General features: G+C 43.0%; 1 protein-coding gene across 6 annotated transcripts in view; it reads left to right on the top strand.

Annotated features, from left to right (window-relative positions):
* GRID1 (glutamate ionotropic receptor delta type subunit 1) overlaps positions 1–23,224 on the top strand; it is a 696,635-nt gene that overhangs the window by 378,357 nt on the left and 295,054 nt on the right. For all 6 annotated transcript variants that reach the window (XM_083439934.1, XM_083439933.1, XM_083439935.1 and 3 more), the window contains exon 4: positions 22,392–22,597. In XM_083439934.1, the coding sequence (XP_083296060.1) occupies positions 22,392–22,597 (206 nt within the window). The remainder of the gene's footprint in view (positions 1–22,391; positions 22,598–23,224) is intronic.

Genomic DNA, 23,224 nt, shown 5'->3' with positions numbered 1-23,224 from the left:
AAGAATAAATGTTCTAGAGCTCATTTTAAGAAGTGGCCAAACAAGCCCAAGCTGAATTTGTTGACATTTACCCGTGTTCTTCTTGCCTCTTCCTTATTCTGTCACTGTATATGTCAGGGACCAGCCCAGCTTATCAAAGCTCCTCTCTGGACTCTAGGGACATTAAGCACCTTCCCTAGTGCCATTAAGGGCAAACTACTTAAGGGGAGCTTCCAATCATAGAATCATAGAATTGTAAAGTTGGAAGGGAACGTGAGGATCATATAGTCCAACCTCCTGCAATGCAGGAAGATGCAACTGTCCCATGTGGGGACTGAACCTGCGACCTTGACATTATCAGCACCATGCTCTAACCAGTTGAGCTATCCATGGTTGCAGTCCTGCAGTCAGATTCAATGCCATGTATTGATGATCTCATTCTTTGCCTTTATGCAGTGAGATGGGCTCTTGGTGAGCTTAGAGGCTTTGAAAAAAAAAATCTTAAAGACTACTATGAGGTACTAACTAGGGCAAGATATGGTGGTCCATCTGGAAGACGACATTAACAGTATTTTGATTTAGTGATGAGATGTTTTCCCTTTCAACTCCCCTAATTTTACAAGTTACAAGTAAGATTTGAACCAGGGACTTTTTACATGTTGCACTCCTAAGCCACAATCACTCCACCAACTCTCCTGGCTAGCAGAGCTTTTCGGCACACCTCTCGTTGATAGCACCCAGCAGCATAGAAAGATTGGAATGTTTCCAAGGATCAAGGTTAGTTTCTGTAACTAGATGCAGCTCTAAGCATGTACTTTTGGCAGAGAGCAATAATATGTGGTTGGAAATATGCTCTCCAGTTCAACAGCTTCAGTGATAGTGAGGAACTGTCAAGAGAAATGAGGTGTGGAAGTACATCTGTAGGCCAAAAAGTTTAGAAATGACTTTATTTCCTGCAACACACAGGATTGTCTTATTCCGTGATGTTTAATGCTGTGTTCTCTATGGCCCTGTGTGGAGTAATTTAGTAATTTTGAAAGAAAATGTAACCAATCCACGTTAAATTCTTTAATTGCAATGTTTCAGCAGTCAGCCATTTTTAGGAATCGTGTGCAGTGTTTATTCCTTTATTGTAAATTTTACACTGCAAGCCTTTACATGTCTATTCAGAAGTAAGTCCCACTGTATTCAATGGAGCTTACACCCAAGTAACTGGGTAAAGATTATGGAGCCTTACACTGCAATCCTAAGCATATTTACTCAGAACTAAGCCCTACTGAGTTCAATAGGATTTACTCTCTGGTATGTTCCTGAACATTCTCACAGTTTCCATTATTATTATTATTATTATTATTATTATTATTATTATTATTATTACTACTACTACTACTACTACTACTACTACTACTACTACATCCCACCTTTTTCCCTGACAGGGACTCAAGGCAGGCTACAGCTTGCATTTCATTCCATTTACAGAAGGAGAGCAAGGTTGGAAGCAGTAAATGCTGGGGCATGTAGAAGGAAATCTTCAAATAAGGCAAGGAGAAAGAGAGAAATGAAGTTTAAGGGGGAAAGTGGTGATCAGAAAGGAATTGAAACACCCCTCATTTACCTGGGACTTCTCTCCCCACCCCTAAAATTGCACCCTCTTTCATCACACTGGAGCCAGTGGCATTATCCAGGGTTGGCAAACCCATTGTTTTCTGTGGAATGCCTAGCTTTAGTTTTACCATGCATGTTTCCAAACTCTCTGAAGGTCAGGAAATTTTCTCTGAGAAACATATTAAACCAACAACAATGTTGTTTGCAATTACAGAGTGTCTATTACTGATACTGATACCCAGTGTAAACACAAGAGACATGCGGCTCTTATAATGTCACTTGGGGGAGACTTAGCTGAATCAGCGTGACCTTTTAAAAGGCTTTCCAGCCTAAGAAAATATGCACACACAGAGGGAGAATAACTCTCTTTCCTTATATTGCTTTTATAGTTGGAGTTTCCATTAGATTTAGCAAGGAAAGGTTTTTGTTTTCATAATGCATGCTCTTTCCAAAATTTCACAAAGTGGGCTCACACACCACCCCGCAATTTCCCCCATTTTAATCCCCTACAGCTGCTTCTTCCCACCCCATACAGCTACTAAACATGCTCTTCACTTTTCCAACCTTTTCTGAAGCCACCTCTCTCTTCTGCTCCAAAGCCCCACTTTGTACCCATTTTTACCTTCACTTCCATTCTCATGCCTCCCCTTCCCTGTTTTGTGCACACAACCCACCCCCTTGATAATATCCCTTATCTTCCTCCTCACACACATTGCAGCCACTAAGCACTATTTTCACCTTCTGCCCAGTCATCCACTCCTATTCTGCATACCCTTTCACGTCCCAGCTTTCACCTTCGCCCCTTTTTTTCTCCAACTCTCCCTTCCACACCCCCATTTCCAAGCTTTCTCCATGTCTTCTATTCTGCAGCCCGCTTTGCACACATACTCCATGACGATGCATGAAACTGTATCTTTATGATACTAGAATCTCAGGAGCAAGCCTGACAGTTAAGAGAAGGTTAGAAGATGGAGGGTGTACAGTGGTACCTCTGGTTGCTTACACTTCAGGTTACAGACACTTCAGGTTACAGACTCCTCTAACCCAGAAATATTACCTCGGGTTAAGAACTTTGCTTCAGGATGAGAACCAAAATTGTGCTCCGGGGGCACGGCAGCAGCGGGAGCCCCCATTAGCTAAAGTGGTGCTTCAGGTTAAGAACAGACCTCCAGAATGCCCCGAGGCACCACTGTACATTTATTAGTGTGTGCTTGTTGGTAAAATTTCTGTTCTAAATTGCTACATCGAATGTGGAATTTCACGTTGAAGATAGCACCTGGTATCAGGAGTGAACTGTGTGATTGTGTGAAGGTACTATGGGATATTTGAGAGATCCACACCCTTTATCTCTCTCACATGAGGCAGGTGAGAACTGGAAGAGGGGAATGTTTGACAACGAGAAGGGAGAAATGCTGAAAGGAAGAAAGTGGCATTTTAAACAATAGCAGATGTTTGAATGAAGTGTGGGTGGAGTAACACTGAGGGGGAAATGATGGTATAAAGAACAACAGAATAAAGCTTGAATAAAGCAGGGATGGAGAGCTACCAATGAGCTGCTTTTTTATATAAAACAGCAACATCAAACAAACAAACAAACCAGTTTAAACAAGGAGAAATAGCAGAGATTGGTTCAACAAAGAACACCCAAAAGCAAACCTTTTAAACTCCACTTCTCACCCATGTTTGTCATCCCCTACTCACTCTGCAGTTTGGTCAAACTCATACTGGTAGCTTCGAGAACACTATCCAACCATCTCGTCCTCTGTCGTCCTCTCCTCCTTGTGCCCTCAATCTTTCCCAACATCAGGGTCTTTTCCAGTGAGTCTTCTCTTCTCTTCTCCAGTATTGGAGCCTCAGCTTCAGGATCTGTCCTTCCAGTGAGCACTCAGGGCTGATTTCCTTAAGAATGGAGAGGTTTGATCTTCTTGCAGTCCATGGGCCTCTCAAGAGTCTCCTCCAGCACCATAATTCAAAAGCATCAATTCTTCGAGAGTCGGACATGACTAAACAACTAAACAACAACAAAAACTCCCTCTGCTGGAACCTCTGCCATTATTTAAAACCACCACTCCCTCTCTCAGTTTCTTTCCATCCTTGCTTTATTCATAATAGCACTGTCATTTGAAACAGCCACTTTCTTCCTCTCATTATCTGAACAGCAGTCCACAAAGTGGTCAATATAAGGTGAATTCTTTTTTGGTGTGTTTGTTTGTGTGTGTGTTTTTGTGTGTGTGTTAAGATTGATAAGGAGCACCTTCTCCCTTTGCACCTTCTGAACTTGACAGCCTATAAACAATTTATTGCATGCCATTCAGTCTGCTATAAACCAAGCCAATTCCTGCCTAAATTTGACAGATGTAATCTGACTAGTTATTCTTAGTGCACAAGCCAATTTGTTTACTCCAACATCTGGTTTGTTGGCCATCAGTGTCTTTACTCTTGTAACGGAGGTTAAGCATCAGCTTAATTCTTTCACAGGCTATAGCCATTCAAAGGAACTCATAGTCCTTTCTGTACCTTTTAGTTGATTCTTTTAATCTTTCAGTCTCTGAGCTAATGGACGCTAACTCTACTTGTATGTCCACCTCGTACAAATTAGTTTACATCTCTGCTATTTACATGCTGCCATTTCCTTCTAAATTCTGGGAAACTATTCTAAAAATAACCTATCTCTGAACAGTTTTCTCCGGGGCCACATAATTTGAAGACAAAAGGATTTCTTAGCTTTAAAAAGCCTCCCTCGCCATGAATGTGTGTCCAAGTGAGGATAATTAATTGGTCCCCAAATGGCACCCGATTCCTAAGTCATTCCAGGAGCACTCAGCAAGGGTTGAATGTACCTATATGTGTTTTAGAACCTTATTGCCACTTACTTCAAATAGGACTCATGGAAACTTCTTAGGACTGGAAGCATTCCCTATTGGATACAGCCAGGGCAGCCTGCTTTGGGCAGCATGATCCATAGAAACGGCAGCTTCCAAAGAATGCATCCATTTCTGCCACTGCTGCACTGGTGGTGATGGAATGGCATGCGTCTTGGAGGCCAGATCTGCCTCCGTAGCCCCCATTGTGACCACATCCAGCTGCACCAGCACTATGGCCTCCTGTCTGGCATGTCCTGACATTGACGAGGTGGGTCCTGGGGAGAGGGGACAGGATGGTGCAGGTGAACTGAGCAGGCTCCAGCTTCCTCCTCATTCCTCACAGCAGCAGTGCTGTGGTCTGAGCCACTGAGCCTCTTGGGCTTGCCGATCAGAAGGTCGGTGGTCCGAATCCCCATAACAGGGTGAAATCCCATTGCTTTGTCCCAGCTCCTGCCAACCTAGCTGTTTGAAAGCACGCCAGTGCAAGTAGATAAATAGTTACCACTGCAGCAAGAAGGTGAATGGCATTTCCATGCATGGCTCTGGTTTCCGTCACGGTCTTCTGTTGCGCCAGAAGCAGTTTGGTCATGCTGACTCGTGGGCAAACACCAGCTCCCTTGGCCTGAAAGCGAGATGAGCGCTGCAACCCCATAGTCGCCTTTGACTGGACTTAACCATCCAGGGGTCCTTTACCTTTTTACCCTTTTACTGGCCAGAGCTTCAGTGTGCCACCTGCGGAATTTCAGGTCTCTCCCTCACCCTCCTGGCAGCAAGGCCTTGTAAGGGCTTTTCCTCAAGGAGAAGCCCTTTGCCGTATATCACATCCCACTCCCTGCAGCCTGGCAGAGGGACACGGTTACACAAGGGTTTTCCTTGAGGAGAAGCCCTTGCTGAATCTTCCTCCACCTTGCCCCACAGGGTGGTGGGGCACGGCAAGGGGTTTTCTTTAAGGAGAAGCTCTTGCCAAGCCTCATGCCTCACTCATCATGGGGACAACAGGGGTGTGTTTAGCCACAGGCACCAAAACTTCTCAGGCTGCCCCTGGATACAGCATTACAATATATGTTCAGTGTTGATACTCAGCAACTGTACCATTTCAGGCTTTTGGTCTACATGATTTAGAGACTAAATCTCTTTGGATACTTTCGCCAGCAGAGTTTTAGCAATGATCAAAATGCTACTGCAGGAGCTTATTCTGGCACAAGCTTGTTATCAAGATGGGGTTGCTAACCAACAAGAAGGGTCTAGAAGCTAAGTCACCACGAAAGCATAACTTGATGCAGCAATGACTGCAGGCCCTTCTGATTCATGTTGCAATTGGTGGTGGTTAATTAAAATTGGTGACAATCAGTTCCTGATACATTTTAGTTTTGTCTCACATGGAATTTTCTGTGAGTTAAGGCTGCCATCTTGGAAACTGCAATTTGCTGTCCCACACAAGTGTGGCAAAACGAGTAATACATCAAGGATCTTAAAGTGATCACTCACAGAATAACTGTGAGCATCTGAGTCATAGCTGTCAACCTTCCCTTTTATTTTTGGGGGAAATTCCCTTATTCCAGCGCCGTTTCCCGCTGCTTCCCGCTGGTATCCTGGATTGTTAGATATCCCGTAGACTCTCCCCAGGACAGGTGAGGATGCTGATCCCTTATTTTTGAGGCTGCTGATCCCTTATTTTCAAATCTGAAAGTTGACAGCTATGATCTGAGTGGCTTTAATTATCAAAGTTGGAATGGGAAAATGAATCGTAGAATTGTAGAGTTGGAAGGGACCATGAGGGTAATCTAGTCTAACCCCCATGCAATGCAGGAATCTTTTCCCCAATGCAGGGCTCAAACTCACAACCCTGAGATTAAGAGCTTCATGCTCTACTGACTGAGCTATTGCAGGTGGACTGTTTTTTAGCTATTGGAACCCCTTCTTTTTCTAAGTGGCACTTTCCATTTTCAGGGTGCAAACGACAAATAAAGCAACATACTGCAATATATTTTTGCAACGTAAGTTGTGTCTAGGAGTTCTGTTTTTAAAAATAAAAAGTTTTTCTGGTTGTAGGCAGACACATCCTTTTCCACAAGTACATTTTTGAAACTGAAGTTTATTCACGCTGTATTGATAGAAAATACAGATTAACTCAGTCCATAGTACGTTTTCTGTTTGTTATAGGCAGAGCTCTCAAAATATAATAGCCCATAAACAGAATAGGCAGCTTAAGTGTGGGTACCTCTTTAACCATCTGTTTCTCAACAGAAAACATTACAGTGTGGCCTGGGTATAACTTTTGTGTTGTAATTGATTTTGCATCCTTTAAAACTGCTGAATGCACTTTTATAAAGGGCATAGTACATAATAGAACTTGCTGGTAGTAAAAAAAATGCTCATTAGAAGAGGAAGAGCAATTTTTATGAATTCAGGGATTCTTACTCAAGGATACTTGTGGTTGTGGCAGTAAGCAAGAGCAGTGTTAAAGCACAACTTTAGATAGCAAGCATTTCATAAATGTTGAGGCAAGTAGTTTATGTGCTATAATTTATTACATTTTTCATCTGCAAGGGTGGTTTATTTTTGGGTCCCACCAAATGTTTTCTAGCTTTGATTCATGGGTTTTAAGTAATAATTTTCCCCACCTCTATTCATTTTATCTGAGTATTATTCATCTTTCTTTGATACTCTTCAGCACCACTGGTTCCTGCAGTTTGGGTGAACCCCCCTCCCCCCAATCAAATAATACAGTCCAAGTAGCCAAGTCTGAATTTCAGCAGCCCAGAATCAAACCTGAAGCACAGTCCCATAGAGGTCCAGGAGCATCCAAGTCAAGGTCATCAAAATGGGAAGTTGAGCAGCACACACTCTCAGCTCTGCTTCCCTTTTTGCATGCTGATTGCAGCATCTGGGCTTGACGAGGCATGTGACCCTCACCTGTTCCAAGTCTACTCCAGCTGAGGAATCACACACTTCCACCCAGAACTAGTGAGCCCCACCTGGCCAGCTAGGGAGCTGGGCTGTGGGCCCTTGCCTGTCTCAGCCTCCTAAAGCGCCCCTCCCATTGCTCCCTACACCTCAGAGCCCCCTGTGTTTGTGGAGACAGGCGCCCCTCTAGTGATGGGTCCTGCTGCTCTGGTTCCTGTGCATTGACCCTCATCCACTTGCCATCCTCTGTGACCCTGTGAGTACTTCCTTCCCCATCCCCATCTTGCCCAGGTGTGTCCCAGTCCCTGCTACAGCCCTCGCTGGGATCCTCTCCTACCTACCCGTCGTCCTGCCAGTTCATGACAAGGAGTAATTCCTTTTGCCTGTGCTGAAACTTCCAATATATAGATTGCTTGGATTTTCTCAGATTTAGTATTATGAGAGAGGAAGGAGAACCTCCATCTATCCACATTCTTGGCACCATGCATAACTTTATATACCTCTATCATGCCTCACATGGCTCTCCCCCTCCCCCAACTAAGAAAGCCCTAATCTTGTAGCATCTTCATTTCAGAGAGTTGCTCCAAACCCTTGATCATTTTGCTTGCCTACTGTTTCTGACTCTACAGCATCCTTCTTGAGATGTGGTGATCTCACTAGGTTTGGTTTGAGAGGCAGTCGGTAGCAGAAGCCAGCAGTTGTGCTCCCTCATTCACTTCTTGAGTTGAAGCGGCCTATGATGTTGCTGTAAGAGAATGGGAAAGCTTGGCGCTGATCCCCCCCCCCCCCTTCAACATGCATTTCCAGGAAAGCGCAAGACTTTTGAGGTTCTAGTGTAAGGATGCCAAACTGATAATTCTCAGGAATGGGTGGACATTGCCCTTACCGTATCCAGTGTCCTTGAAACATATTTTCATGGATTAGTAGCAGCTACGGAAGAAGGTGGGGAGACGAAAAGCTATTATATTCAGACTGGATGATTTATTACTTTGGAAATGGTGCAATTATGGCAGTGTGGGAAATTAAATGGGTGTGTTGAATGGAAATAGTTCTTTAGGGAATCCCTCTCCTGCATTGAGTTTGGTCTATGTCTGCTTGATTTTTTATGGTAATTAATTTCCTGAAATAGTTTCCTTTATGCATTTGAATATAGAAGACTAAAATCCAGCAGGGGACCGGTGGTTGCCCTTTTGTGCTAAATGTGAAAGGGTTATTGTAGCCTTAAGGGTAGTTTTGATGTTGTTCTTTTCTGCTGGGCGCTTTGGGAGGTCCCTTCTTTCAGACCGTATCAGCTATTTCAGGAATGATAACAACAGATGATTCAACAACTGCCTGTAGTAGTCTTCAAATATTTCTTAATATAAATCTATCCTTTTGATGGTTAGCGGGATAAGGAATACAACTTGCTTGGCTTTTAATACTGCCCTTTTTCATTGTTTCAAAACACAAACCCACAAAATATCTTAAGAGTGGTTTTGGATATTACCCAGATTGTAGAGTTGGAAGGGATCTCCAAGTTCATTTAACCCAATGCCCTGCAATGCAGAATCCTTTGCCCAACGTGGGGTTCAAACCCATGACCCTGAGATTATAAGCCTCATGCTCTACCAACCAAGCTAAGTGGGACTGCCATTTTTTGAAGAGCAAAAAAGAGGAAACATTTGCCAGCTTCAGCTTTTAACAATGGATCGCTATGGCAACTCTCATTTTACATAGCCATGAAAAAGAGGATTTGTTCTGGTATAAGCAGACATGGCAACCATAGGACTCAGCTAAGGAATGGGGTGTGTAGCTAAGGAGCATAGTGGATGAATAAGTGACTTAATGGATTTGTTCTTCGTGCTTTGAGTGAAAGTCCAAATGATAAACACTCTGGCTCCGTGAATAGACAAGTGGGCTTGTACCCACATCTGGAACTCGTACATCTTTGAGCAGGCATAGGCAAACTCTGCCCGCCAGATGTTTTGGGACTACAACTCCCATCATTCATGACCACTGGTCTTGTTAGCTAGGGACGATGGGAGTTGTAATCCCAAAACATCTAGAGGGCAGAGTTTGTCTATGCCTGTCTTTGAGCTAAGCCTCTTACAGATGTTTTGAGTGCTTGCCACAAATGTGTATGGGTCATTAAAGGGGTGGGCTTGACCCCATTCTGCATGAGTTTGTTTCCTGAATGGCTTGTGAGACTTTTAAAGGAAAGCATGGAGGCTGGGGTGCAGCCTGTTGCCACAGTGACCTCCATCCTTCCAGACAGCATAGGCGATGCTGAATTATATGGACCACTGGTTTCAGCACCATGAAGAATAATGTAACATAATCCCTGTGATCCCAAAGCCTTCAGCTAGATAAGAGGTTGCCCTGTGCATCTCTGCGTGACTAACTGTTCAGTGCTGGGTCTTCCTGCCTTGCCTTTTACCAGCTGACAGACATGCCCAGAACTATTCTTTATGGAGAAACATAGGGCATAGCCACTTGCGAGAACATGTAGTTCTTTTTCTTTTAAACATAAACAACTTACATAAAAAGTATACATTGGTTTTCTGAAATTTAGGGAACCATGCCTCAGCATTGCCTTAAAAAGTTGGGATGCAGAATTAAGCATTTTTAGGTTCGGTTGATTTTTTTCTCTTCCATTTAAATCATTGGAAGTTTAAATTTGGCTTGATGGTGCCCTTGGCTGATTTATTTGGCCTACCTTGAAAGTACTTTTGAGTGACTGTGGAATATAGTGCTGTTCTTTTATTACTGGAGTTGCTTTAATTCTCAGGAAATGACTGACAGTCGAAAGGATAATTTAGAATTTTTTTTCTGTGAGCCAAAGCATCTCCCCACCAAGATTGCAATATACATTTCCATTTAAAAGCGGTTTTAAATGGAAATGTTCCAAGCAAGTTGCCATATGAAAAGCTTTGGCACCGCACTTGAAAGGCTGTAGCACCAGTCAGAAAGTTTGATTTTGTAAAGCAATTAATGGGATAATAGTCTCCAGGGGTCAATTGAGAGAAGCAAGCTCTTGCTGCCCCCACATAGAAGAAAGAACATCAGGAAATATACAAAATATAACTTGGCAAAAGCAGTTTGCATATGTGATTGAATTTTGTGAGCACACAGTATGAGATGATAGAGCTGGAAGCTTAATTTGTACACCCTTTTTTCTGTGATCTTAGTTCCATTGCTCCTGTGAAAAAATAGCTTTTGAAGCGAAAACGTCCATGTTGGGTCTATGCCCCTGCCCTGTCTGGGTTGCTTTGAGAAGTATAGGAATTCCTTTGATTCTCTCAAGGACCATTGTTTTGTGAAGATAATTATCGATGCATTTGCTTCAAATACTGTATTAAAATTGATTCTGTTAAGCTGTCCGTTTGGGCTTTGGACAAGGCAATACTAACAAGCTCACAGAAGCTATGTGTGGTACATAGACACAGAGGTTTTCCTAAATATTTTATTTAGGATGTATTTTAATATTCTTTTGGAAGCCGCCAGATAGGCGGGGTATAAATAATAAATTATTATTATTATTATTATTATTATTATTATTATTATTATTAATACCTCTTTCTGCCTTGGCTCTGAAGTGGAAGACATTCACAGCATTTTCTGCCTGGTGGTTTTCAGAAGACCATGCTAGCAGACTCTTCTTAGTCACGTCCCTCATTTCCATTTCTGGAACAAATTTTGCTTCCAGACTTACTTTAAATTCAACGAGAGTAAGTGTATGTGCTAAAAATACTGAAATGGTCTCCAAAAAAATGACCAGGGCATCTCTCATCATAGGCCAATAATTAGCCCCACCTGTTCATGCATTTGGTTGCAGAACTGCTCCTCAGTCTGAGAATCAGACTTCTTGTCAAAAGAAACTTCCACCGCCCCCGCCCCAGACCAAAATAAAACTCATGTGAGTAGTGTAATGTCAGAGCAATGAACTCGCATGAGATTGTGGCTCCTCTCCCCTGAACTGGAAAATTGCAAGTTGAGATTTTCCACTTCACAGAAGGAAAGGAAAGATTTTGAGTGAATAGGCTGTGTTGATGTTACACTGTTTATGTGGGTAGACCAGCCATGTGAGCTGTTATTTGTGGAAGTGTAGCTGACTGATTTTAGGGACTGACTTGAAGAGAATAGTCTTCATTCAGAAGCAAAAATTCAGATGTTGATACAGAAATAGGAAATGTGGCTATATTGAGAATGGCAAAACTGGGCTACTACCTACTTGCAGTTTCCTTGTTTCGTGGGGAGGAGAAGCTGATGAAGAAAATGCTCATTTCCACTCATAAGAATGATATTACCCTGAACAAAATGACATTTCCCTGAACAAAATGACATTTACCTGTCTATGGCTTCCTGAGAACCTTTCTGGTCATCTGAAGTTATCTTATTTGCATGCTGATTACAGCATCTGGGCTTAAGAAGGCATGTGGTGAAGTGTTTAGGAGGAGGAGCCAAGGCATCGTCTTTATTTCTTCTATTTAAGTATTTGTGTTTCATTTGCCCTCTAAGACAAGGAAGTGAAAAATTTCAACCTCAAGAAACAAGGTACTAGGGTGGACAGCAGCAGGGAATCAACAAAGTGAAAAGTTGAGGTCTTTGTTCTCTTGACATTGGGGATATGTGTTTATTCACTTACATAACAGAATTTCTGTTTGGCCCTTGTAGGTGTGGAACCACAGTTAAAATCAAAGGACTTAAAAACAAAATTCTCAAATAAATGCTACTCCTTTATCACCTGCTGAATCTCACCCAGTGAATGCCCAAATCAAAGAGAAAGAGGCTTTTCTGTTCTCTCAGGGATGCTGTAGTTGCATCCTTTCTTGTGAAACCAGCATTGAGAAGAGGGTTGAACCAGATAATCTGTAATATACCTTAGATCCTATGGTTCTGTGGTTAAAAATGATCATAACTTTCTCACAGGATGGAAATAAAAAGATTGCAGGGAGCCATATTGGCCTACTACAAAAATAAATAAATAAATCCAAAAGTTACAGTAGCAATTCAATACCTTTATTATAAAGTTCAGCAACAACAAATTACAAGGAACTGACCAAAATTCTTCATCAGGCTGAAAGTTAAGCAGAAATGAAAAGAAATTAGAAGTAAAATGAACAGATTTTGCTGGCCATTATGAAATACAGCAATGCTCCATTTTGTAATTGTTTGGACTTTTTAGTTAGTCATAATAAAGGGGATATAATACACCGGGGCAAGTGGTATTTGGTCCTCAAGATTTTGTTGGACTCCAAATTTCACCAACCCTAGCCAGCATGTCCAATGGTAAGGAATAATAGGAGTTGTAGCCCAGTAACATCTTCAGGGCCAAAGGTACTACATACTGGTATATAGGTTCTCCAGTACTATACTAATCACAAGATACTGTGATCAAAGGTACACCCATTGAAATACTTTTCGTGTGTTTTGAGGATGGTGGTGGGTTGTGGAGGGGTTGTGTTCCTTGGTCTCTTCAGCGAGCCCAGAAGGCTTGCAATTAATATAATCCATGTAGCATCTGTCTAGACGTGCAGCACCAACAGCCTGTTTCATGGTCTGTACTGTGATTCAGAATGACACGTAGGGTATGTTGAAGCCTGTTAATGTGTGATGATAGTGTTAATGTCTTTTAAAGCTTTCACATACAGCCTGTAAAAAATGGCGCAAAACATAGCAGAGGCCATTATTGGAAGGTGTTGGGAATGGAAGAAGAGAAACCCAGGAAAGTGTAAACAAATCAATAATGTGTGCAAAAAGCAGCTCTTTGGGTAGACTTTTTTTTTAAAAAAATCATACTTTCTTTACACAATCTTAAACTCTTCCAAGTTTAAGATTGCTTAGAGGAAGTATGATTAAAAAACACAAGGCCAAGAAGAGAAGTAGAGATATACAGGCAGGTATCAAAGCAGGAACCCCCCCCCCACACACACACAAAACGCCCCAAACGGTAATGCAAGAGAGGCTTGAGTATAGCTGCCCCAAGAGGAGCATTTCATGCCCTCCAACTTTTCTGAGATGAAAATAGGGGTGCCCTAAGAAAAAGTGGGGACGCGGGTGGCACTGTGGGTTAAACCACAGAGCCTAGGACTTGCCGATCAGAAGGTTGGCGGTTCGAATTCCCGCGACGGGGTGAGCTCCCATTGCTCGGTCCCTGCTCCTGCCAACCTAGCAGTTCGAAAGCACATTAAAGTTCAAGTACCGTAGATAAATAGGGAAGGTAAATGGCGTTTCTGGGCACTGCTCTGGTTCGCCAGAAGCGGCTTAGTAATGCTGGCCACATGACCCGGAAGCTGTACGCCGGCTCCCTCGGCCAATAAAGCAAGATGAGCGCCGCAACCCCAGAGTGGGCCACAACTGGACCTAATGGTCAGGGGTCCCTTTATCTTTAAGGAAAAGTGGGACATTCTGGGATCAAATCAGAAACTGGGACTGCATCTGTAAATCCAGGCTGTCCCTGGAAAACAGGGACACTTGGAAGGTCTGGCATTCAAAATAAAGAAATAAAGAAATGTAATCTGTGATTGTTCTGGTCTTTGAGGGGAAGCTTGGGTGCCAACCAAACAGAGCGTCTAGTTTGGCTGCCCATGCTTCATGTTACCTTATTGCTGCTTCTAGGTGAAAGGTTTTATTTCCTCTCAGGCTGCTGTTCATTAAACAGCCTGAAACTCCTGGTATCTCCTTGAGAACCGTACAAGCTAGCATGGAACTTGGCACTTAGATGTGTGTGAGGAGGGTATGTAAATGGAGAGCACCAAGGTTTTGTAAGCAAAAGTGAATGTCACTGAAAGAATAAGCAAGGTTGTTCTTATGAAAAAGGTTTAAACTTAAGAGTGGTTACGACTTACGGTTTCCTGCCAACGGAAAAGGGAGCGTGGGTCTAGTTGGGGTGTCGTGGGCAATATTGGCCTCTGTCCCGCTTTCCTTTGCGCCCTCCTCTGATGCCCTCTTGTTTCTCTGCTTCCCAAAGACTTGCACAGCTGTTTGTTGCAGCAGCCCCAGCCACAAGCTCTGCAGGCTAATGGAGCCTCTGGGGCTGGTGCGGGGGTGCTGGTTGCAAAAAACTGAGGTGGCCTTGGAGTATGCAAGCAAGTGGGCGAGGGAGCCCAGCCAGCCAGTCTGCCAGCCCTTGCTGCTGGGAATGGGCAGACAAGTCTTAGCCCCTCTGGGGCAGTGTGAGGAGACACCTCTCTTTGGGGTGAGGGGTGGCTCAGAGACCAGGGGTGGCAGCAGCGGCTGCCCAGAGGACTCCCAAGGAGAGGAGGCTGAGGGTGTTCAAAAAAGGGTGAGAGGCTGCCGGCTCTGCAGGCAAGGGGTGACATAACTGGGCTCCTGAGCCCCACAGAGGTGCCACAGAAGGAATGTAGTTGGCCAAGGGAGCCGTGGACTCAAGAAAGTTGGAAACCTCTGACTTAAGCAGATCTCATTTCTTCATCCTCCAGAATGATGTGTGAGATCATCTCCTGATCTGAATGCCAAATGTCAAAAGAAGTCCCTGACTAATTATAGGCTGGGCTTACCTTTGATTTACATTCCAACCACATACATTCAAAAAGCCTCAAAGTTAACAATTTTCTCTGTCCTGGGTATACATAGTGTATCCTCACCTAATTAATTGGTGACACCTTCAAAGTTACCTCCCCCACCCCCCATAGGCAAAGCCATGTATCAGGTCATAAACTAGCTTCATGGTCCCCAAACACAGAACAGGATTTTTACTTTTTATAACAGTCCATTTCATTCACAGTGGTCAAACTTTTTCCTTTGGTCAAGGCAATATGGCCAGTGACCCAATTAGTGCAGGGCTAGTCAGCTATACAGCTGCAAATAAAATATTTTAAGTGTGTTTAAAGTGCAATATATAATGTGACACTAGATGGCGATTGTGAGCCTTATGGGAAATTCAGTGTTTTTTGAAAAAAGGTTTAAAGAAAAAGCATTTTCAGAACGTTTTTTATATGTATTTGTTATGTATAGAATCCACCTATGGGTATTATTGGACTGTATCAGCCTCTAGGCAGCAGTGGTTAGTTAAACAAACCAGCCCATAACCCATGGTGTTGTTTAACTTGTTTAAAAACTGAGCTGCTCCTTCATACATAACACTAAACTGAGATGCTTTAAAAATGAAACGGAAACTTGTCGTGGGAGGAGAAGGGAGTGAATGAGACCAAGGCTTTGCTTAGTCTCAAGGAATTCCCCATGGTTTAGTGTTCCATGTTAACACAACCAGTGAAACAGGGAACTCAAAAGCTGTAAATTAAGACATTAAATCAGTGGAGCAAGTTGTAGGTGAATGGTAAAAGGCAATAGCGGATCTATTCTTAAGCAAATGTAATTTTTGATGGAATTAAATGAAGAATGTGGATTAGGGATGTTTATTGTTTTCAGTAACTGTTTGAACCTCTTCACAGAACAAAAAAATTATCAAAGTCACAAGCTGTGGCATTTCTGATTAGAATTTTCCAAGACTCCCATTAATGAGAGACTCATGTTAATCTGTGGGAAATGAAGCAACTTTTGTTGTTGTTGTCAAACTTTGCCTTTGTCTGGTAGCAATACAATTACCATAGCTTTTTGGGTTTTTAAAAATCATGTCCTTAATCTATAGGTGTGTTATATGAGTCGGAAGGCACAGTGATCTAAAGTTAAGCCCCTTAGCTTAGGCAAATCACAGCATATAACCGGCAGGCATAATGATACTCTTCGCTAGCTTGGAAAATTGGTGTTGTCCACTTTGACTAACTATAAATGCCAATAAGATAAAGTGTTATGAGATAATAGGTAAAGGTAAATACAGAAGCAGTGAAGTGGTGGAACAAGGAAATCTAATGTGTACTGAGAAAGATTGATCCGTGCTGATGATTCCACCAAGGACGAAGTATGTGGGAAATGTCTTTTCACAAGTGAGACACAGAAAAGTAGCAATATAAACAGATTTCACACACACACACACACACACACACACACACACACAAACCTACTGTATTGAGTGGCAAGGCAGAAATTTCATTGGACAAGCAGTGTTAATTTGTCAACTGAAAGCACTTGCATTACAGTGGTACCTTGGGTTACAGACGCTTCACGTTACAGACTCCACTAACCCAGAAATAGTACTTCGGGTTAAGAACCTTGCTTCAGGATGAGAACAGAAATTGCGCGGTGGTGGCAGGAGGCCCCATTAGCTAAAGTGTTACCTCAGGTTAAGAACAGTTTCAGGTTAAGAACAGACCTCCAGAGCGAATTAAGTTCTTAACCCGAGGTACCACTGTACATAAAATAACCATAAATGAGAGTTATTTGGAAGATGGTAGGAGTTGAAACAAAATAATTTAATGAAAAACAAAGATGGGAAAAAGAAAATTAGAAAACAACAAGTGAAGGGGTGGGCTTCCATTTTAAAAATTCTGGTGTTGGGTACAATACAAACATGTACAAACGAGAGATAATGGCAACAACTGACCATTGAGTGGGTACATGAAGTAGAAATAGGTTCTCCTTATATTGGCTACTCATCATTTCTCCCTCTTTCCCAAATGGGGTAAAGGGTGGGGGGAGCTATTTAGTGAATCCATAGACTTAAAAGAGTGCTGTCCCACTCTCACTTATCTCATCAACCCTCTCACCTGCATCCAAAGTCATTCTTGCCACATCTTAGCACCCAAATGCACACTCCCCTTTCCATTTACCTTGATGGCAGGAGTATAAGTAGCACTGGAAATTAGATTCCTGTCTCTCTCCTTTCCAACATGAATTGACTACAGGAGACTCTGAAATAACTGAACTTCCCACACCACACCTAATGTGAAGAATGGTTTCAGTAGGAAATTTAGTACCACCATTCAATCATTCCTTTGCAAAAGTGATTCGTGATTAGTATGATCGGTTATGCAGGGAGGGATGAGTGATCCTGCCTCTGTATCCACACTTTGACTGTGTTGCATTCTGTGGCTTCACCACATCTGCATGCAAACACCACCTTTAAATGTCTGGTCCTTAATGTTCCCATCTCCTCCTAGAAGGAAGGAACACAGGCCTTTGTCCAATGGGAGCATTGGAGAATGGTTATTTAAAACAAAATCATGTTTTAAACATTTTGTTTCCTTTCCAAAATATCCCAACACATTCTAGTGCAACCACAAAACAAAACTGAGGATAGAGATGGGCAGATCATTCTATTTCTGATTCGCATCAGCAGTGGCGTAGCGTGGGTTGTCAGCACCCGGGGCAAGGCAAGTAATTTGCGCCCCCTAACCCGTGGATTTGCGCCCCCTAACCCTAACCCCCAGATGTTGCGCCCGGTGCAGCCAGCCCCCCCTGCACCCCCACGCTACGCCACTGCGCATCAGTGTTACAAGTGTTCATTTAGAAGTCTTCTCCTGTTTCCACATTAATTTGCCACACAGAAATATGTGTTCAAGTCCTTTGTGTTGAAATACATAACCTCTTATGAAATTTATCACAAATTATATATCTATGCATGCCTTTTATCTCAGAGTATGCATTTGGGCGTGCCTTTTATTCTTTCTTATTTTGCACTGAGCCTGGGTCGCCAATTTTGGGGGAGTGTAAAATCCAAAGGATTAATACATTTTGATCTGCACATTTGTCTGGGAGATGCTGATCAGGTCAGTAAGCTTTGAAATTCACAGAAATAGAATTACTTAAGCATCCCTAAGCAAGGATACGGTTATGTATATCTATCAAATAGTGGGGCTTTGTAGACCAGAGTGAGTGTGATTCTTAATGGCAGGAGACACTAGAGGGAGGAAGCAAGTTTGAGTCCCTCGCCTAATCCTGTCCTCAGGTACAGCTCTCTACATTCTCCCATATAAGTGACTGTTTGCCAGTTCTGCAGAGAAGTAAAGTTTTGAACTTGAGAAGAAACTATGGTGAGAGACAAACCTGTCATTCATTCTTGGCAGTATGTGGCCTGGCACATCTTGAAATGAGTCCCACAATGGGTGAAGGTGCTCTGCATTATACCTGCCATATTTCCTCAGGTACACTATTCTATCAACCTAAAAGTCTTTTTGGTAGTATGCTTAAAGGAGAACCGTGGAAACCCATTAGAATCTGATTCTAAGTGAGTCCTTTGAATCCAAAGCCCATAGAAATTATTGGCAATGATTTCCAACTTGTAGCTGGGATTGGAGCAGGGATGTGTGTGTTTTTTAATTAAAAATATTTTCAGTGCTTGCCTGCCATCAGTGGCGTAGCGTGGGGGGTGCAGGGGGGGCTGGCCGCACCGGGCGCAACATCTGGGGGTTAGGGTTAAGGGGCGCAAATCCACGGGTTAGGGGGCGCAAATTACTTGCCTTGCCCCGGGTGCTGACAACCCACGCTACGCCACTGCTTTGCTTTCAACAATAGCTGTGTGCATGCCAATTGAGTTTTTTGTGTACTTTTTTTTATTTTTAAGAGTTCTGAGCCAACAGGGCTTTTAAGCACTTGGCAGGTGCTCAATGCTAGATTGGAGTCCCTCCTCCACCAGCTTCCCAAGGTAATTTAGGCACCAATGCAACTGCTAAGTTTTCCAAGGAACCAGGAAATGCTTGTTGTGCTCTGTCTGGCCTAGGGTGACCATGTGCCCTACTTTATGTCATCTCATTGAAAGAGTGTCCGGTCCAAGTCTGATTTGCAGATACCCTAAGAAGGGAGAGCAGGGTGGCTTTGCAGTTGCCCATCAACAGTTAGCATCTGGACAGCAGACTGAGCAGGTGCACAGGTCACCTAGTCAAGGTCTTCCACACTATGATGAGACGTATTGCATTTCCATTTAAAATATAGTCATTATTTCTACATTTTGCATAGGTACACTTTATGCAAATATGTGTTCTCTTTTGTCATCCTCCTTTTTTTAGTTGATGCCTTCACCTTTCCCTTTTTTGGCAATGCATAACTGGCCTAAGAGCAGGTGTTTTTGGAGGAGAAGTACTTGGATCAGCTCAGCAACCATGCCATTAACTTATTGACAGTGGCGTAGCATGGGGGGTGCAGGGGGGGCCGGCCGCACCGGGCGCAACATCTGGGGGGGGGGGCGCTCGCACTCGCAGCTCTCTGCCCCTACTTGGCTCACTCACTCTCTCTCACTGCAGTGATGGCTGTGCGAATCCGATCCGAGCCGCCGGGTCGCCGCCCACTGTGGAGGGGAGGGTGCCAGGCATGTGGTGCGGTGTGGTGCGGAGAGAGAGAGGGGGACTATCTGGGGGAGGGACAGTGTAGCGGGGGGGGGGCGCAAATTACTTGCCTTGCCCTGGGTGCTGACAACCCACGCTACGCCACTGCCTGCCATACATGATATGCAACATCTAGTCACTATTCAAGACAAAACACCTTCTTTCCCACTACACACATACCACAGTTCCAATTTTTCATTCAAACTTTCTGAATACTTTTGCTTTCCTATCTGGCTGCTCAGTGAGCTTGTGGAGAATATAATTCATCCTAAAGCAATAGCATCCTCATTCATCATCCACTGCAAATAATGTTCCCTTTTCCAAAACAGCTTTAGATGCTGGTAAAACGTAACGTTAGTCAACCCAAAAGGAGGATTGTCTATTTGTCAAGCTCTGCATTAATATGAAGAACCAGACAGTATTAAAAACAACAACTACTACTTTGTCATTGTACGTCATATACTATAGAGCCATAAAAGAATAAAGATAGCAAGGGATCAGAGAATCTGAATTTGCAAAAGGCAAACACCAGGATGACAGCATCAATAAAATATTTTATCGAGTAAATTGCATCCTTATCATTGTGATTATTGTTTGAATGTGTATGGCAAGCAGTAGGTTGAATCCAGACTTAGTTATACATTACAAAGTGTGAATCCAAGCCCTGATAATTATAAACATAATCACACACACACACCACATATTTAATAATATTTCTCTTTTTGCTGTTTCTAAACAATTAGATTTAAAAAATCGAAAGTTCCTGACACTTACATGCTACATTCATTTCAATGAGACTAAGAGTGTGGTTGGATTTGGCCTGTAGAGACCCACATCTAAACATCTCTCAGCTTAACCGAAGTTTTGTGATGCTAAAATAGAGGGAAGCACATTTACACTAAGCTCTTTGGCTCAGTGTGGTCTTTTACTCGGTGGTATTTTACTAATCACCACCCCTTAGCCTTTGTTATTGCTCCCCCCCCCACGGGAATATTGGTAATTTACCTGTAAGGCTGCTTTAAATATGGAGGAACTTCAGGGCACACTATGGGGGGGACTTCCATTTTTTTGGGGGGGGGTTAAAGGCAAAGGATAAAGGGGTAAAGTCACTCACGAAAAGATCACTATGGATGAAAACAGCAGCACAGAGAAAGCTCCGTCTTCCCTTCCAGAGATCAAACAACAATGGAGGGCGGGGTGAGGGTGTGTGGCTGGAGTCAGTTTTAGCAACGCTAAAGAACGGGAGCTAGAGATCAACCGTGATCTACCAAAACCTCACGGGGATCTACCAGTAGATCACGATCGACCTGTTGGACATCCCTGATGGGTAGGCAAACTAAGGCCCCGGGGGCCGGATCTGGCCCAATCACCTTCTAAATCCGGCCCACGGATGGTCCGGGAATCAACGTGTTTTTACATGAGTAGAATATGTCCTTTTATTTAAAATGCATCTCTGAGTTACTTGTGGGACCTGCCTGACATTTTCACATGAGTAGAATGTGTACTTTTATTTAAAATGCATCTCTGGGTTATTTGTGGTGCATAGGAATTCGTTCTTTTTTTCTTTTCTTTTTTCAAAATATAGTCCAGCCTCCCACAGAGTCTGAGGGACAGTGGACCAGCCCCCTGCTGAAAAAGTTTGCTGACCCTTTTTCTATTCTAAACAAATAGGTGTCATTGCACAACGGTATACAAATGTCCTATTGAAGGCAGTTGGTGCTGTAATGAGGAATATTTAATGTTAGGGAGGGAGGGTGAGGATGGAAATGGCATTCACTGTTGTATCTCTATGGCATGAGTCACATGTGCAATGACTCTCGGGGTAAGGAAGTTCCTCCTATAACATTGTTAAACCTCTCATATTATTGAGCAAAAATATCAAGTTACCCATATTTAGTATGAGTTGGCAATGTTAGATACAGGGGGGGGGGGGACTAATGATCTTAGTGTATTTCTATTCTGCAAAAATACCCACGGCTGGACACAGATGAAGATGTTTGCAAGGAGTCCTGCACACTGCTTTGATCAAGGCACTTTCAAATTCAAACCATCGGCATTGGCACTAACAGTAGGGTACCGTTGTGTGATGCCGCTGTTCCCAAATCCTAAAGCATTTAAACAAACAAACATAAGATTGTGAAATCAGGCTTTGTCAGAGTCTCAGGTTTGGTTCTCACAGGCAGCTTGCAGATTGACCTTGATGGAAGTCACTGTGGGTTGCATGGAAATAGTTCCATGATATCATGCAATTGCCGCATTTAACATATCTCCAGGAAATGTAAGTAAAGGGCACCGCTCTGCTCACAGGAAACGTTCAGTGAGATGAAATTAACTTGGCAAAGCACACTGATAGCACACAGCTGAAGACAACTCTGTCTACCTTTTGCGGGGGAGCGGGGAAAGCCAAGTGTTAACTCAAAACATGTTGGCCAGAATATATAGAGCTACAAGCCATAGTTCTGGGAACCCAGACATTCCTCCATGCCCAATGGTATCAGGTCTGGCACTACTATCAGAAAAGGTAAAGGCAGGGCTTTTTTCAGCTGGAACTCAGTTCTGGCACCTCTCAGGTGGGCACCATTGCCATTGTAAGAGAACAAGGGAGGCACCTCTTTTTCTAGAAAAATAGCACTGGGTAAAGGCATATTTGTGGGTTTTGTACCTTGAGCACCATAATGCCTTGGGTTGTCTTTGTATATGGAGACTTTCATGGGTAGGTTTTGATACAGCATACAAGTAATTTATTCAAGTAAAATTCCACTGGGCTGCCACTAGCCCCTGCAAGGCATCTCTTTGCATCTTGGCCTTTGTCATTGCTTTTTCTCCTTGCTCCTAGCTTTAAAACACCAAGAGCATAATTTGTGTTTCTCTTTGGCAGATATCCGTGGTCTACAAGGATTTCTGGACCAAGCTTCAAAGCTAGGACTTGATGTATCTTTACAAAAAGTAGACAGAAACATCAGCAGGGTTTTTGCCAGCCTTTTCACTACTATGAAAACAGAAGAGTTGAATCGCTATCGAGATACGTTACGAAGAGCGATCTTACTTCTGAGTCCAAGGGGAGCACAAACTTTTATCAACGAGGTTAGTACATTCTTTCTGGAACCAGTTGTAATTCTAGTAAAAAAAATTAAAAATACTAGTTTGCAGTCTTGGGAACTTTTCTGAAAAGCACTCATTTGCAGAGGTGTGAGAGATATGAGGTGACACTGGCATATCTGAGAAATACAATTTCCACACTTGTGTCATGGAGTTTGTGTTGGGTCTCTTCCGGTCTGTACTAAAAGCTCTGTGTAATATGCTGTTAGTCAGAGGTGTGTATGTTGTTTTGGGTAAGGCCTAAATGACTCAGCATCCCTTTTTAATATTTCATCTGAATCGAGTGATGAGGTCTGCAAAGCTAAAACAAGTATTTAACTGAAGTATTTCTGTTCTGAAGTTGACAAGGAGTTAGATTTCATGTTGTCTTAGTTAAGCTGGTGAGTATGTACTTGAAGAGCACTGCACTGGTAGATGAATTGATACTGTCTTTTGAGGAGCATTAGTTATTCCATGAAAACCTGGATGGAGGACATGGGACTGTAGGGAACTGTTAATTGTGACTTGGGGAAAAGGGGTATAAGGAATTAAGAGAGATGGCTTGAAGTGCGAACTGAACCCATGAAAGGGAAGGGATAGAGAGCAGAAAGGAGTTCCATGTGAATATGCCTC

This window comes from Podarcis tiliguerta (assembly GCF_965153285.1).
Source record: "Podarcis tiliguerta genome assembly, chromosome: 5".
Lineage (NCBI taxonomy): Eukaryota > Metazoa > Chordata > Lepidosauria > Squamata > Lacertidae > Podarcis > Podarcis tiliguerta.
This window is presented reverse-complemented; position numbering and strand designations above follow the sequence as displayed.